The sequence below is a fragment of the Pelodiscus sinensis genome, chromosome 32 (genome assembly GCF_052426305.1).
Source record: "Pelodiscus sinensis isolate ZL-2025 chromosome 32, ASM5242630v1, whole genome shotgun sequence".
NCBI lineage: Eukaryota > Metazoa > Chordata > Testudines > Trionychidae > Pelodiscus > Pelodiscus sinensis.
The window spans coordinates 9,463,749-9,479,773 of record NC_143083.1 but is presented as its reverse complement, the minus strand read 5'-3'; the positions used below and the strand labels follow the sequence as shown (position 1 = coordinate 9,479,773).

Genomic DNA, 16,025 nt, shown 5'->3' with positions numbered 1-16,025 from the left:
GGCAGCATCATGCTCAACCCCCAGGGCTGTCCTTCTCGCAGTTGTGATCATCCCTCTCCTCTCCAAAGCTCCAACCCTGGACTCCTTTTCTGTCCCGGCTGTTTCCTAAATAACCGTGCATTATTTCTGAACAAGAGTCTCTTCTATTGTTTGCATTGAAGGGGTGGGAGGGAACAGTCAAGCACACTGAATGTAGGGACAACTCGTTCAGAGCAACATGCATGACTCTCAAAACTGGCCATTCACAAAACTGTCTTTCAAAGCCTCTCTGATTTGCACTGCCCCTCGCTGTGCTCTCATTATTGTCCTGGTGTCTTGCTGGTCAAAATCTGTGACTAGGCGCTTTGCCTTGGCATTCCACCCTCACAAATACATTTTCCCCTTGCCCTCACAAATTATTATGGAGCACTCAGCAGGCTGCCACCCCGATGGGAATGTTGCGTTCGCTGAGGTCTAACCTAGTTAGTAGACTGTGCTTTTGAGCATTTAAAAGGAAGGTTCCATGTTCTACTAACATTCTACACTTGATCAGCCTGTAGTTAAACTGCTCCTTACTGTGGTCCAGGCTGCGTGTATATGGCTTCATGAGCCATGGGAACAAGAGCTAGGCTGGGTCTCCAAGGATCATGATTGGAATTTAAATCTCTGTAAATTTTCCGGTCTGGGGAAAGTTCCAGCTTGCTGAAGGAGGCAGGAGTAACTGAAGTTTCACATGTCATGCACCTTTCCTGACCATCACACCTTGATGTTGGTGGATCATAAGGGCCATTTCACCAGCCCCTGCAGCACCATCAAGAACCACCTCTGTGGCTTATGTACTCTTTTGCAAGTTGGTCAGGTGCCAGGATGAGGAGGTGCTTTCTATTCTCTCGCCCTACCACGGCGAAGCCCTCCACTATGTACTCCACATTTCTAAGAGTCCCTACCCTCCAAAGCAGAAGGGCATTGTTTGCTTTGGCTTCTTGGATCACAAAAGCCCCCATTGTAGATTTTCCCACTCTGAATTGATTCCCAACTGGTAGCTCTCTGGCATGGCAAGCTTCCACTGACTGCTTCACTGTCAGAGTGGGTCTCCTGAAACAAAAAACAGGACTATTTAGCACTTTAAAGACTAACAAGATGGTTTATTAGATGAGCTTTCATGGGCCAGTCCCACTTCCTCAGATCAAGTAGTGGAAGAAAATTGGCACAACCATATATACCAAAGGATACAATTAAAAAAAATGAACACACATGAAAAGGACAAATCAAATGTCTGAAATTTGATTTGTCCTTTTCATATGTGTTCATTTTTTTTAATTGTATCCTTTGGTATATATGGTTGTGCCACTTTTCTTCCACTACTTGATCTGAGGAAGTGGGTCTGGCCCACGAAAGCTCATCACCTATTAAACCATCTTGTTAGTCTTTAAAGTGCTAAATAGACCTGTTTTTTGTTTCAGCTACACCAGACTAACAGGGCTACATTTCTATCACTATTCTACATGCAGTGGGTCTCCTGGTATTCTTGCACTTTAGTAGAGGGAAAAGCATTTTGCAGGCTTCCATGAAAGTGTCTTTATGCATACAAAAGTTTTGCAGCCACCTGTGATCGTCCCATACCCATATAACAGTGCAATCCCACCAGTCTGTGCTTGTCTGTCTGACACCAGAACTGGCATTCTGTTGTGTCCAGAAGATTGAATGCTGGTAGCATTTGTAATTGCCTCACAGAAGTGTGTGTTCATGGCCTCATCAGGTGCTTCCTTATTCTGGCAGACCCTGGGTATGCTCTGGACATACTCCAGTATTAGGTGTACTAATATTGAGCTTTGAGGATGTTGACAGGCTTCACAATGGGTTCCATGCTAACACTGCTATGGCGTCTGCACAGATAACCACCAAGAGGAAAAAGGGGCATGAAAAGACTTCTGTTGGACTTAAGCAGAGAGGAGGAAGGAAACAAGTGCATTATGGGCCACTGATGACATGTAACCAGATCCATCCACTGCACAGTTGTGGTCCCAGCATGCACTCGGCCCATAACCCAGAATACAAAGGGGCACAGCGACTGTGGGATAACTACCCACGGTTCATCACTCTCGAGATAGCTACCCTACTAGGGATGAGCTACTTCGAGCTACGTCAAATTCTTGCCAACGGTGAGGACATACATTTTTTATTTTACAAAATTGGCTGGTAAAAATCAGTCTTATTAATTTTACCTTCTCTCAGTTTAGACATGGCTTCAGATGCTACTGATGGTATGCCATAAAAATACTGGAGACAGATCCTGGATCAGAAACCATTTCATATGGACATCCTAACATGCTGTGGGTAAATGTGCTGCTACGGAATAGGGATGTGAATGTATACAGAGGTACATGGTTAACCTATGAACCTGAGCTCATCAGTTAATCTTAACAACTAGCCAGTAGCCTGTCATAAAACAGGGACATGGAGGAGAGACCTGAAAAATCCCCTCTCCTCTCCTCCTCCTGCCCTCCCCCCTCTCCTCTCTCTCAGCTCTCCTCCGCCTCCTGCCTCTCACTCTTCCTCTTCTCCCCCTCCTGCCTCTCACTCGGGGGACTGTGGAGCCCAAATGGCTGTTCTGGCTCCACGCTCCCTGTGCAAGGGCAAGCAGCTGTTTGGGCTCCGCACTCCCCATGCAGCATGGGGCCGCTTGCTCCCCCACGGTGGCCTGACTGAGCGGCGCAGAAGTCAGCCGAGCGCCACTGTGGGAGGCAACAGCGCAGTGCCGCCCCGCCCCCCCCCCCCCCCGAGGCAAGACTGTAACACTACAGCGTTAGTCACAGACATTGGGATACTATATATATGATTTCTCCTTTCTCCTCCCACCGCTTCTGACACAGAGGTGGGGCGGGAAAGGTGGGAGCTGGCTTAAAAGTGGCTACTCACGCGTACCAGCTTCTGTGCCCCTCAGAGGCAGCAGCATGGCAGGGGCTGGTGGGAGCTGGTGTTTGTGGGGAGCTGGCTGCTCTTTGAGGAAAGAGGTGATGTGATAGCCTGCATGCTTGTTATGGGTGCAGAGTGCTGTGATCTTTGCTTGCAAGCAGTATATTGGATCACAGAAGTCCCCTTGGGTTGTTCCTCTGGTGTGCTGATCATGCCACTGACACCTGCCTTCCTACTCTCTGGGGCTCCCCACCACCCTTCCCTGCTGGGTCAGAGCCTCTAGTGTCCCCCAGCCAAGGCACAGAGTTGAGGTTATCCACCTCCTGCAGAGTAAGGTTGTTAAAGACTAGTCGACTAGTTGATTTCCCCCTCCTTTCTGCCTCTGTCAGAGGCAGCAAAGGGGGCGGAGAAGAAGGGGTACTCCAAACTTCTGTGCCACATGGAACCCATACTGTGGGCTCCATGAAACGCTGTCGCTTTGAAATGCCATGGCACAGGGCTCACCGAGCGGCGGTGAGCCCCACTTGCCAGCTGCGCTGTTCTGCACTCTGCGCATGCGCAGATCGCTCTGCACCGGCTCTTCCTGGGTGTAATCTACTCACCATGGGCAAGTGGATTTCATTGTTTGTAGAGCCCTGCCATGGCAGCATTTCAAAGGGGTAGCTGGGGACTCCCTAGCTGACCCTGGACTCCCTGCAGCATTTCCACAGAACCCGGGGTCAGCTGGGGAGTCCTCAGCTGATCCTGGGCTCCATGCACTGCTTCCCCCTTTGGCATGCTGAGCAGAGCCTGGGATCAGCTACGGAAGTGCCTGTGGAGCAGTCGATGGAAATTCCATCCACTGCTCAGCTAGTAAATTAATCATTATTTAACATCCTTACTGCAGAGCAACACAGACACTAACCAGCTCCACTTTAAGGCTCAGCACCAAGATTTCCTGAAGCTGTAGGGCTGTGCTTCCATGCAGCTGCTTAATGACCCCCACACAGGGCCGCCCTGCACAAAGCTACTTGGCTGGGAGAGGGGCATTTCTGCCCTAGCTGCAGCAACTCTGTGCTGCGAATGGGAGTGCCTCTCCCAGGAAGGAGGGAGTGGCTGTGAGGAGGGGAATTTTGAACGTCCTGGTCCTGTCCCTTTGGGCAGCCAGGAGAGGAGAGAGACATGGCTGCAGGAACCTAGCTCTCTTCCAGTCTCTTCGACTAGGAGGTGGGGAATGGGGAGCAGATTGCATGGGATAGGTGGGGAAAACTGGGGGGGGGGGAGGGCTGACATAGGTGAGGTGTGGGTGGGGAGTTTGTGCTGTCATCCTGTCCTGACTCCCAACTAGGTTGCAGCTACTAGTGCCCTAGAGGTAGGCTTCTAACCCCCTCCCCCCTCTCCCATTGGATTAGGGTGGGGGGGAGCAGACTGCTTGGGGGTAGATGGAGGGAAGAGGAGCTGGGTGCATGGTGGTATCTGTGGAGTGAAGTGAGGTGTAAGGGGAATTTGTTTGGTGTGTACTGATTCACTCCCATCTGGGCTGCAGCAAGTCAGGCAGCCATGCTAGCTGGACTCTCTGCTGGGCTGGAAGTGGGGGGGGGGGAAGAAGCATGCTGCGAGGACCAGGGGTAGGGGGTGCCATAATTTCAGTAGCATTCCGCTGGCATGCTAGGGCATGTGTATGTGGGAGATGGGGTGCTGCTGGGGAAACTCTCATTAATGTATCAGAAGGGGCTTAGTGCAAGTATAGCTTCCCTAGTTGAGGCTCAAGTGAGGAAGAGTTGCTATTAATTACCAACTGATATAATTACAGGATCTGGAATATGCGAGGAAAAATATGAAGGTGGGGGGGGGGGTGAATAACATAGCACTCTTCTGTTTTCAACTCTTTGACTTGGGGAGCAAACACAAAACGATGGATCCTCTGCAGTTCCAGACCAAAATAGTTTTTTAAACTTTCCCTCCTGATGCTAGGTAAAGAGCTTGCCTTTGGCCATGTAGAGTTTAATAGATTAACCTGCCCGGAGATGTTAGAAAGTCTGAGTTAAAATTTAGTTTGTTTGGAGGGAGAGAGATTCAGAGCAGAGACATAGAGGGCAAGATACTGCGTTAGCAGATCTTAATGCAGGACCTAATTTCACTTGTATTGGTGTTTTTTCTATTGTAAATCATTTAGGCTGCTTTTGTAGATAAGGATTCAAGCTGTGGATAGGCCTAGATAATGACATTTGCATGATTACACTTCAAACAAAGTTGTAGGTTTTAATGGCTTAAGGGAGGGGTGGGAAACTGAAAGCCTAGGGGTTGAATGCAGCCCCCATTTTGCCTGGATCTGGCCCTAGGGCTCTGGGCTCCCCACAGCATTGGGGAGCCTGCGCTGGTGCTCCAGCTGCCCCACTGTCCCCCGCAGGGCTGGAGCACACACCGTCTGCTAGCCTGAGTCACCTTCATACAAGCTTCTCACTTATGTGGCCCTCTGACTCTTCTGTGGTTCAGCAGTCCCCGACCTCAAAAAAAGTTCCCCACCCATGGCTTAAGGTAAGAAAGAAAAGGATTCTTTTAACAGAAGTTTTGGAATGTTAGAGAGATCTTTAAAACTCTGGTCTTAATTTTTTTTAAAAAAATCTTGTTTGGCATTTCAATTAGAGTTGGATTCCAGACAAATGATTTCCATTAAGTTTTAGAATTTGGGGAGAGGTAGTGACATTCTTTGCTATTGGGTATACAGTTCTGAGTGTGCCCACTGACTCATGAGAGCCAGAAGTAGCAAGCACTAGGTGTGATACTAAGTGTTTGCAAGTTCTTCCTACAAAATAAGGTCTCTGAAGAAAGGATCTGGCCACAAACTCTGAAGCAGGGTGAATTTGATATAAATCATCATTTAAATCACTAGTCAGGAAAACTCGATTTAATCATGGTTTTCTACATAAAAGTACATTCTTGTTAGTTGATATAACCTTAAAATATATTCTTCACAACACCGACATAAATATAGGCTTCATTTTTTTAGAAGGTACACGCTATATGTTTTTAAACTGATTTATTTTGAAAACTTCAGGTGAGTTGTATAGCCATATCAGAAAATGAGTAATTGTTTGGTTATTTCATTTACCCAAGGTAATTGAAGCAGATATTTATGAAGTCCTTGGGAGGTGAACGATCACCAGTTCGACAGTTTTCCTCTCCAACTCCTCTGAAGTGGGGCTTACCATGTATATTTTTGTTAGTCTCACAGGACTACTTGTTTCCAATTCAACAGGTTAATCATTAATATTTGGAAGATTTTCTTGCCATGCTGTATTAGGAGAACATCACCAGACAGACATTGAAATTGTTTTATTTTACAAAAACAGCGATATTATGTATTCTGGATTTTTTCTTCAACAGCAAACATATTTTAATAAAATGAGCATATGATTTGTTGAATTTAGTTAAACATTCAAGTTTTTTAAAATCAGGTTTGTTTTTAACTCTTTTTAATTAAAATCATTCTAAATGAAATATTGCATTGACTTATTTTGTTTAGAAGAATCCATCCTTAACATACATAAATCAAGTCTTCCTGACTAGTGATTTAAATCAAATCCACCCTGGTTATCAGTGTGCCCCGTTTTAGTGCGTTTACTAGCTTGAGGAGTTAGCATAAATTACATGTAGTCCAAGGGTAGTGTTAATTTTCTTTATTAAATAATCTTAAGCATTACTTCTTGTTAATTATCCCTTGCTTTAATATTTTTTCATCTTCCATAGCTACAAACTGTCTAAAATAAATATGTATCTAGTTTTTGTTTGTACTAGTGGTGCGCATCCACACATGACTTCACTATTGGTGTTAGACGCAAGAAAATTCAGCCTGCCCAGCCATGGAAAATATTAGCAGGAACATTGCTCGGCACCCAGGAAATCAACCCCCAATTGGGTCCAAAACCCCAAATAAATCCATCTTATTCTATGTATGTGTTTTACACAGAGAGCTTATAAGGTCCTCCCACTTTATCAATGAAAGAGAGCACAGTAATTGCGTCCCTCCAGGTAACAGTTCTTTACACTGAGCTTGATGATAAACAAGTGTTTTTATTAAGTATAAAATAAAATAGGATTTAAGTGGCTGGAAGTGTAAACAGACAGGTCAAAGTAAGTTACTAATTTTAAATGAACATAAACCACTTAGCTAGTTGTGTTCCACTAAAACTTGTTACATGCAAATTCTTACTCTAAAACAGCTGTTTTTATCTCAGGTAGAGAACTTCATGTCAGAGTTGATCTTTACTCTGGCTTGGGTCTGCCACTTTTCAGAGCCCTTTGTCAGGTATCCTCTTAGAGTGAGCCAGGCAGCTTCAAAGGCCAGCTGAAAACAAAGGCTGATTGCTTTCCATTGCTTACATAGACTTCCCCCAGGTGGAAATCCTTTGTTTGGCATCCTCAACAGATAGCAGAACAAGGAGCCAATGGTCTCAAGTTGCAGTGGGGGGGGGATCTGGGTTGGATATTACAGAAAAACTATTTCCCTAGGAAGGTGGTGAAGCACTGGGGTGAGTTACCGAGGGAGGTGATGGAATCTCCATTCCTATAAATTTTTAAATCCCAGCTTGTGATTTAGTTGGGATTGGTCCTGCTTTGGTCAGGGGTCTGGACTTGATGACTCCTGATGTCTCTTCCCACCCTAGGATTCTATGGTCCCCCATCTCCATGGGAAAAATGCCATGTTCAAAATGGATTCCAGTACCAGGTGGCATGGTCATGTATTTCTAGAACCAACCACAGTTTGGGCTTACAGAGCAAACAAGACTATTCATGGGTGGTTGGTCTGATCACGGAGCCATTCAGTTTTCAGGGTATCAAGTAATGGCCCTTTATCAGTACTTTTAGAATTATAAATAGATTCACATTTCATGTTTCTAACTTCACATTCAAGAATGATACATGCACCAAAATAGGATATTCAGAGTCAACAGATTGTAATGTTAACATTGATGTTACATGATAGATTTTGCATAAAGCGTCTTTGAGTTATGCATATTCATATCCATAAGACAATTTGTGTGAAGCAAGGGGGGCCCATACCACAATGTGTGAGGAGGATCTGCTAGTATTATTGGGGGAACAAAAGGGCTACATACGCTGTATGTTTCAGCCACTGTCACGGTAAGCTGTATCTCTGTTTGATTCATACCTTTTGACAGTATCTGTTTGGCAATTTGTATTCTGCTTTTCATCTAAGTACTAAAATTGACAGTCTCTTCCTCCCATGTTGAAGATCGAGCTCAGTTCCTGTGCGCACGCACTCTGTCTGGGCATATGTCTGCACTGCAATTCTAAACCTGTGGCTCAGGCTTGCGTGGCTTGGTCTTATGGGCTGTTTAATTGCGTTGTAGATGGTCGGACCCAGAGCTCTGAACCCTCTACATTACAATTTACCCTTTGCTAGTGTCCACTAGGGATGTTAAATTGCAGGTAATTGACTACTTGAATAGTTAATGCATTTTGCATCGACTATTTGATTAGTCTATAGGGCACCTCCACCTTTGAAGTGTAGCAACAACCCTAGGGCTGTTGCTACACTTCAAAGGCAAAAGCACCGCATGGAGCCTGGGGTCAGCTGGGGACTCCCCCTGCTAACTCCCGTCTCCGTGTGACGCTGCTGCTTTGAAACGCCGCAGGGAGCCCAGCGTCAAGCATTTGCTTATCCGATAGTCCTTCACAGCCCTAGTGTCCAAGTTACCAGGCACAGCCAGCTGCAGGTGTCTAATGGCCGTGTAGACCTACCAGCAGTAGCTGAGGCAACTGCATTCTCTTGATTGCAAAATACACATCCTGCATTGGACATTCTCTGGGAAATGCTCCAAGTGCATATTTCAGGTTGCTGGTTCCATTCTCTCTGGGCTAAGTCTCAAAGGTGAACAAACTGAAGGATTTATTGAATCACTTTGAATTAGAGTGAGAAATGCCTATCCATAGTCCCTGGGCAACCATGTGATTTAAAATCCTAGAAATGTGCAGTGAGCTCCCTCCCAGGATATTGTGAAGACTAGGACTTTAACAGGGCTCAAAAAAGAGCCACAGAGGTTAGGTCCATCAATGGCTATTAACCAGGATGGGTAGGAATGGTGTCCCTAGCCTCTGTTTGTCTGGAAATGGGTGACAGATGAAGGATCATGTGAGGATTACCTGCTGTGTTCCCTCCCTCTGGGGCATCTGGTATTGGCCACTTGGCAGACAGGATACTGGGCTAGATGGACCTTTGGTCTGACCCAATATGGCTGTTACGTTCCCAAGTCCCAATATGAAGTCCATTACCTTTACATTAGCGGACATGTATCTTCAAAGGCCAGGGAAAGTGAATGCAGGGTCTCACTGGATTGTGAAATGGAAGGACGCTTCAGATCTCTAGAATCCTTACAGAGAATCAATGCCAGCAGTCCCTTTTCTGATATCTCAAGGAGAATCTAGCATGGCCTCTGCTGACCATAACAATGGTCACGTTTCACCAGAAAAGGTGACAATTAAGGGGTCATAGAATCCTAGAACTGGAAGGGACCTCAAGAGGTCAGCGAGTCTAGTCCCCTGCCCTCACGGCAGGAAGGTAGTAGGCTCCTAGGCTATTAAGTGTGAAGCCCTGATGCAGCCTACAACTTGATGTGGGGAAACCCTAAAACTAAAGATTCTACTGACCTCAAATTGCATTAGGCGATCATCTCAGCTGTTTGCAAACTGGCTTGTAGGTTGCCTTCTCTGAGTAAGAATCCATTGTCATTATGTTGGACAAAAATCCTAAAGGGTTATGCCAAGTACTTGTGAGTGGCAGAGATTGTATGCCTTAAAGTCTGAGAATTGCTGATCTAGCTCTAACTTCATAATTAACTAACTTCTTTATATCTGATACCCTGGGGTTTTAACAGAAATTTGTCCCAGAAGCCACACAGATCCAGAAAGCTGTAACTCATACATTGGGGAGAGCTTGCTTTCAGAAAAGGCTGAACCCCACTTTCAGGAGTGCCCAATTCTCCGCATTGAATAGTTTTACCGTTTTTTGCTGTTGGCCAAGGATGTACCTAGTCATTTTGTTAAGGCCCAACCATGAGGAATTTCTGACTTAATACCTGTAAGATTTTTTTGTTTTTGAAGGAACGACCGTTTCATTCATTAGGCCAAGAGTGGGAAACCTTTTTAGGGTCATGGCCACTGACCTGCTGAAAGCTGTCAAAGTGGGCGGCCACGCAAGTGAGAAGGGAAAAAACCCACCCGCAACCCTCACTGGCCTGTCCCCCTGAGTCAGACGGGGAAGAAAAACCCTCACACGTATGGCTCTCAGGTGAGAAGCAGGAAAAGGAGACTTGCGAGTCCCATGGGCCAGGGGAGGGGCTGAGACTCAGAGCTGGATTAACACTTTTGAGGTCTGGGGCTAGTGGATTTTATGGGACCACCTAGATTCTGTGGTGGGGCCAAAAATGAGAGGTTCAGTGAGCGCAAGAGGGCTACTGGGTAGGATTACCAGGTATCCGGTATTGAACAGGACAATCTGTTGTTTTTGCCTCTTGTCTGGTTTTAAAAAAAATTTGGAAAACACCAGACACCTAAAATGTCCAGTACTTTCTGATTTTTTTTTTCCTGGCCACGAGGCAAAAATTCTGGGCTATCTGGCTTAATACGGAGGCTGCCTAGCAACCCCAGTGCTTACCAGGGAGCTTTTGGGCCCAGAGCAAGGAGACAAGATGGCAGGCAGTTGCCAGTAGCCTGTTAGGACCAAAAAGCCTCACCAAGTGGCTTTTAAAGGGGCCACGGTGTTTGTGTGGTGGTGGTATCGTTGTTGTTGTTGTTTTTGGTGAACAACTCTCAGGTCTTTTTTTTGCTTAAACTTTTTCCTGGCGTGGGGTTTTTTTGGTATTTTTTCTGAAACCATCTGGAAACCCTTCAACTGGGGAGCAGGCTGGGATGAAGGTACAGGGTCTGCACAGGAGGGAGAATGCAGGAGCGAGCTGGAGGTGAGGAGTCTGGGTGGAAGGGGGGGTGAAGGAGTGGGGTAGGAATTTGTGGTCTGGGCCAGGAGTGCCTACCAGGCACAACTCCCAAGGCAGGGAGAAAAGGTGGTTCTGTATATTGCCAGAAGGTACTCCCCACTGGCTCCCACTCCCATTGGTCAATGAGAGAAACCGGGTCAGGGTGGGGGGATGCCTTCAGGGAGTGCTTCCCAGCAGTGCACAGAGCCCATGGCCCAAATCCAGCCTGCAGCTTGCTTTGATCGGGTCTGAGAGACTCAGTGTTTTCCCCCACAGCGGGGAGCTGGCGCTTCAGCCACTGTGCCCCCCATGTGGCAGCAATGCAGGCTCGTGCCACTGTGGTCGGGGTGTGGGAGATGGATCAAGGCAGGCCATAGGTTCCCCACCCCTGCTTTAGGTCATAAACCTACCTCTAGTCAATATCTGGTGGAAATTCTTCCTGAAGACAAATTATCCATAATATACTGAACAGCACACGCGCACACACACACCTCTCTGAAGTATCAGTGAGTAGCCGTTATTGGTAGAGGGATACTGAAGTAGGTGGACCAGTATGCCCCTGTTTCTAGCTGCTTTTGGACTAGGGATGTGAAAGTGTAACTGTTTACATGGTTAACTGATGAACTTGGGCCCAGTTACATGTGAGCCTGCCGTGCTCCTCGTCTCCCCCCCCCAATAACTGTATAACCCCTGAAATTTCTAGAGGTTACACATTTGATAGGTAAATGCAATGTTGATAGGTAAATGCATTCCTGTTTTGGTCTAGGAATATCTAAGAGTTCTTTGCTCATATCCGTTTCTAGCAGCCTCCTCTGGTCTACCCAGTACTGAATTTCACTGGCTATGGGTGAGAGGAGCCTAAATCTTTGCTGCGCTGCCCAGTTCCTTCAAGGTCTCTCATTTCCTCTTTAAGGGCAGTCCCCCCTCGCTGCAGAAGGAAAGTGAGTGTTTTGCATTGATGTTGTTGCCCTTCCTATGGGATTGGTTGTGCAGTCAAATTGACTAGGGCTGTTGATGCTTCAGTCTGTTTCATGGCATGAGGAAAATACTGCAGAGCTGCCTCACAGTCATACTTGTTTCCTTCCCAGCCTTTGGCAGGACTTATAGCCCAATTACGTTTGGGTGAGAGGTAATCATGAAGTGACACCTTTACCCGAGGCACCTGGCAGCAGCCATTTGGTATGTTTTAGAAGTAGGCCTTTTCTGTGTTTGGAATAGGTGGTATGCTCAGTATCTTGCTGCAGTGAGATGAGATGATCACAACCTCTGTTGGAAACTGGATCCCATGGTGATGATGGGATAAGTGGGGAGACTGCTTTGCTCCTGGCTTCGCTGCTGAGGCTTGCGCTCTCCATCTGGGCATGAGCATTGCTCTTGGAAAAGGTGGCTGCTTTGGAAAAGGAGAGTTTCTTGCAGGGTGAATTGATTTTTTTTTTTAATCAAAGTGATTTAAATCACCAAGCAGGAAATCTTGATTTGAATAATTGATTCTAATTGTTAATTTCTGAAGAGGTTGAGTCTTGATGGTATAATTTGGACACTTTTTTGTGCTAATCAGGAGGCTGTCCTGCACACATTTAAGCACTTATATGACCTTCATATGCATTTGTTCAGATTTGTAACTTTGACTTTTTATTACATTAGAAAATGGTGAATGAAATACTTATTTACTAGACTTTTATGTGTGTGGAGGTACGCTTGCATGGAAACTAGAATTCAACTAAAAATGCCCCAAGGCAGCATTTAAAAATGGCGTTGTTCTAGTTCAATAAAAGTACCGTGCTTTGGATGCACAAGAGAAAAATTACCAAAACATGTTTTGCATTTAAAACTGATTTCTTAAAGTATTTGCAGATGGTGAATTGGTTCAAGATTTTAGAATTGTAGTTCTCCTGATACCTAGTTTTTATTCATAGCTCAAAAGAGGTAAACAAGCTTTCCAGCTTTTTCACTCTCAATCAATTTTTCAAATGTGAATGAATTAGTCTTTGAACTGATCTAGTCTAATAAACTAAAATGAAGAAACTATTCTCTCTGTACCTGCAGAAGAGGCTACTGCTTGTTAACACCTTAGGTAATAAGGTAACTAGTGCTTAGCCAATGAGATTTGTTGCCTTTAAATGGGCCAGCAATTGGAGGAGGGGATAGAGGATTCCCTCCTCCACCTGCCCCCTGCATAATACCTGGGAGGACAGCCTAGATCGGGGTGGGCAAAAGGGCTTCTGTGGGCCAAGCGAGTTGATCTGGACCGCAGAAGCGCCACATGCCCCTGGCAAGGCGGGGGGAAACTTTGCGTGCTCTACCCAACCCCAGGCCATGATGGGCCTGGGGGCAGAAGGAGGGGAGCACACCCAAGTCTCCTCCTGCCTTGTGAGGGCACCACAGTCTCCCTTGCAGGACGGGGGCAGGGCTGAGGGAGACTTAGCGCGCTCCCCCAGGCCAATCCGGGATCGGGGGTGGGAGGAGTGCATGAAGTCTCCTCCTGCCCTACAAGGAGGAGTTTGGCACTTAATTCAACTGCCAGCTGCTGCGCGCACAGTCTCCTGCTGCCAGAGGCATGGGTACCTAGAGGGAACCGCCAGCTGTTCAGAACTGCTGGCGTGCTCTTGGGGGGGGGAGGGGGCTTTTCACTCTCCCCCACCCACAGGCCAATCAGGGTCTGTGGGTGGGGAAGCGTGAAAGTGTCCTGGCCCCACCCCTTCTGCCTGAATCCCTGCCCCTTCCAGGATGGTCTGGGCCACTTCAGAAATTTCTGAAGTGGCTCATGGTCAAAAATTATTGCCCACCTGTGGCCTAGATAATCAGGTGGTTCCTTTTGGCCTTATTCTGACTTCCAGCTTGGACTTTTTAAAAACTTCAGCAGCAAACATGTGCAGTTTGAATGGTTTTCAGTAGGAATTATTTTAATACCTTAGAGTAAAGTTAAGCCTTAGTATAGCTGTCATCGTTTCTAATTTAATTTTAAACAAGTTAGTTTTTTTAAAGAAAAATGTAGTGTGGATTTTTTTAAATTTAAATTAAACTGACATTCAGTTTTTATCCAGCCTGCATTGTGGCTAATTATCTCTTTCAGTCCACAGATCATTAGATTACCTTATTCTAAAATTGCACCATTAAGTTGATACATTTGTTGACACCTCTTTTCTCTGCCCTTTGGGACCAGCATTCTGATGCTATCTTATCACTTGATGTTAGATTGCTTTTTTTCCCCCTTTTCGCAGCCAGTCTAATGGTCTCATCTGTAAATACTTTCATGTTATGCAGTGACACATTTCCCTCCTGAATTCTAGTCTTCATGCTATAACATTCATAATATGCTCTTATTTTAAAGTGTGGACCTTTCCCTCATTGGGAAGCTGAAGGAAAAACATTTGTCGCACATCTCTCCCTTCATTACTTGCCATGACAAGGTGCCCTTTTTACTATTTGTGTCTCTTTGGCTTTAGAGGAGCATCCTCCAAGCCCAGCAGACAACTTCTTCTCTAATGCCAATTTAAAGAAATACAGCTCTAAGCAAACTGTGGGTGTACTACAAATGAGGGATCAAACATGACTCATTTCAGTACCATTGCAGTACCATTTTGATGTACGTTGCAGTGTAACATCTTTTTTTTTTTTCTTCTCTTCAGTCCCACAGAATAACGAGAAGCTTCAAGAGAGTCCGTGCATTTTTGCACTGACGCCAAGACAAGTAGAGCTGATCAGAAATTCCAGGTACTTGGTGTTGTGTATTTTTAAAACACTGTTAAATGCATCACCTCCCTGACAGTTTTCCCTCCCTATTGGGTGTCTGTTCTCTGCTTGGTAGCACTGCTTGCTTGAGGACACCAGCAGGGTAGTCTTTTCTCCAGTATGAAGACCATAACCATTTTTGGCACTGTCCACCTATTTTATTCTCTATAGGCTTTTGTTCTGCAATAAAATAGGAAGTTTAGGGAGCGCATGCGATGTCTTGAAACTTCTCATTTAAGCCTACATTGTGAATTTGTTTGCAAAATCTTTGGCATCACAGGTTAAAAGCTATACGCTCAGTGCCATTACAGAAGGATACTTATGTATCTTAGATGCCTATATACAAATGCGAGAAGTATGGGTAATAAGCAGGAAGAACTGGAATTGCTAACCAATAAATACAACTATGATATCATTGGTATTACAGAAACCTGGTGGGATGGGACGCATGATTGGAATATTGGTATGGAAGGGTACGGCTTGCTCAGGAAGGACAGACAGGGAAAAAAGGGAGGAGGGGTTGCCTTGTATATTAAAAATGTACACACTTGGACTGAAGTGGAGATGAACGTAGGAGATAGCTGTGTAGAGAGTCTCTGGGTTAAGCTAAAAGGGGTAAAAAACGAGGGTGATATCATGCTAGGAGTCTACTACAGGCCACCTAGCCAGGTGGAAGAGGTGGATGAGGCCTTTTTTAAACAATTAACAAAACTATCCAAAGCCCAAGATTTGGTGGTGATGGGGGACTTCAACTATCCAGACATATGTTGGGAAACTAACACAGCGAGGCACAGGCTATCCAATAAGTTTCTGGACTGCATTGGAGACAACTTTCTGTTTCAGAAGGTTGAAAAAGCTACCAGAGGAGAAGCTGTTCTGGATTTGGTTTTAACAAATAGGGAGGAACTAGTTGAGAACTTGAAAGTGGAAGACAGTATAGGGGACAGTGATCACGAAATAATAGAGTTCATGATCTTAAGGAAAGGTAGAAGGGAGACCACCACAATTGAGGTTATGGATTTCAGGAAGGCAGATTTTGATAAGCTCAGAGAACTTGTAGGTAAGGTCCCATGGGAAGCAAGACTGAAGGGAAAAACAACTGAGGAGAGTTGGAAGTATTTCAAAGGGACGTTGTTAAGGGCCCAAAAGCAAACAATTCCGCTGTGTAGGAAAGATAGAAAATATGGCAAAAGACCAGCTTGGCTTAACAAGGAGATCTTGCATGATCTCAAAATAAAAAAGGAGTCATATAAAAAATGGAAACTAGGACAACTAACAAAGGAGGAATATAGGCAAGCAACACGGGAATGCAGGGGCAAGATTAGAAAGGCAAAGGCACAAAATGAGATCAAACTAGCTACAGGCATAAAGGGAAACAAGAAGACCTTTTATAAATACATTAAAAGCAAGAGGAAGACCAAG

At 45.5% G+C, this 16,025-nt stretch overlaps 1 protein-coding gene across 2 annotated transcripts in view; it reads left to right on the top strand.

Moving 5' to 3' along the window:
• Positions 1-16,025, top strand: part of PIAS4 (protein inhibitor of activated STAT 4) — a 50,075-nt gene that overhangs the window by 11,515 nt on the left and 22,535 nt on the right. For both annotated transcript variants that reach the window (XM_075903008.2, XM_075903009.2), the window contains exon 3: positions 14,501-14,585. In XM_075903008.2, the coding sequence (XP_075759123.1) occupies positions 14,501-14,585 (85 nt within the window). The remainder of the gene's footprint in view (positions 1-14,500; positions 14,586-16,025) is intronic.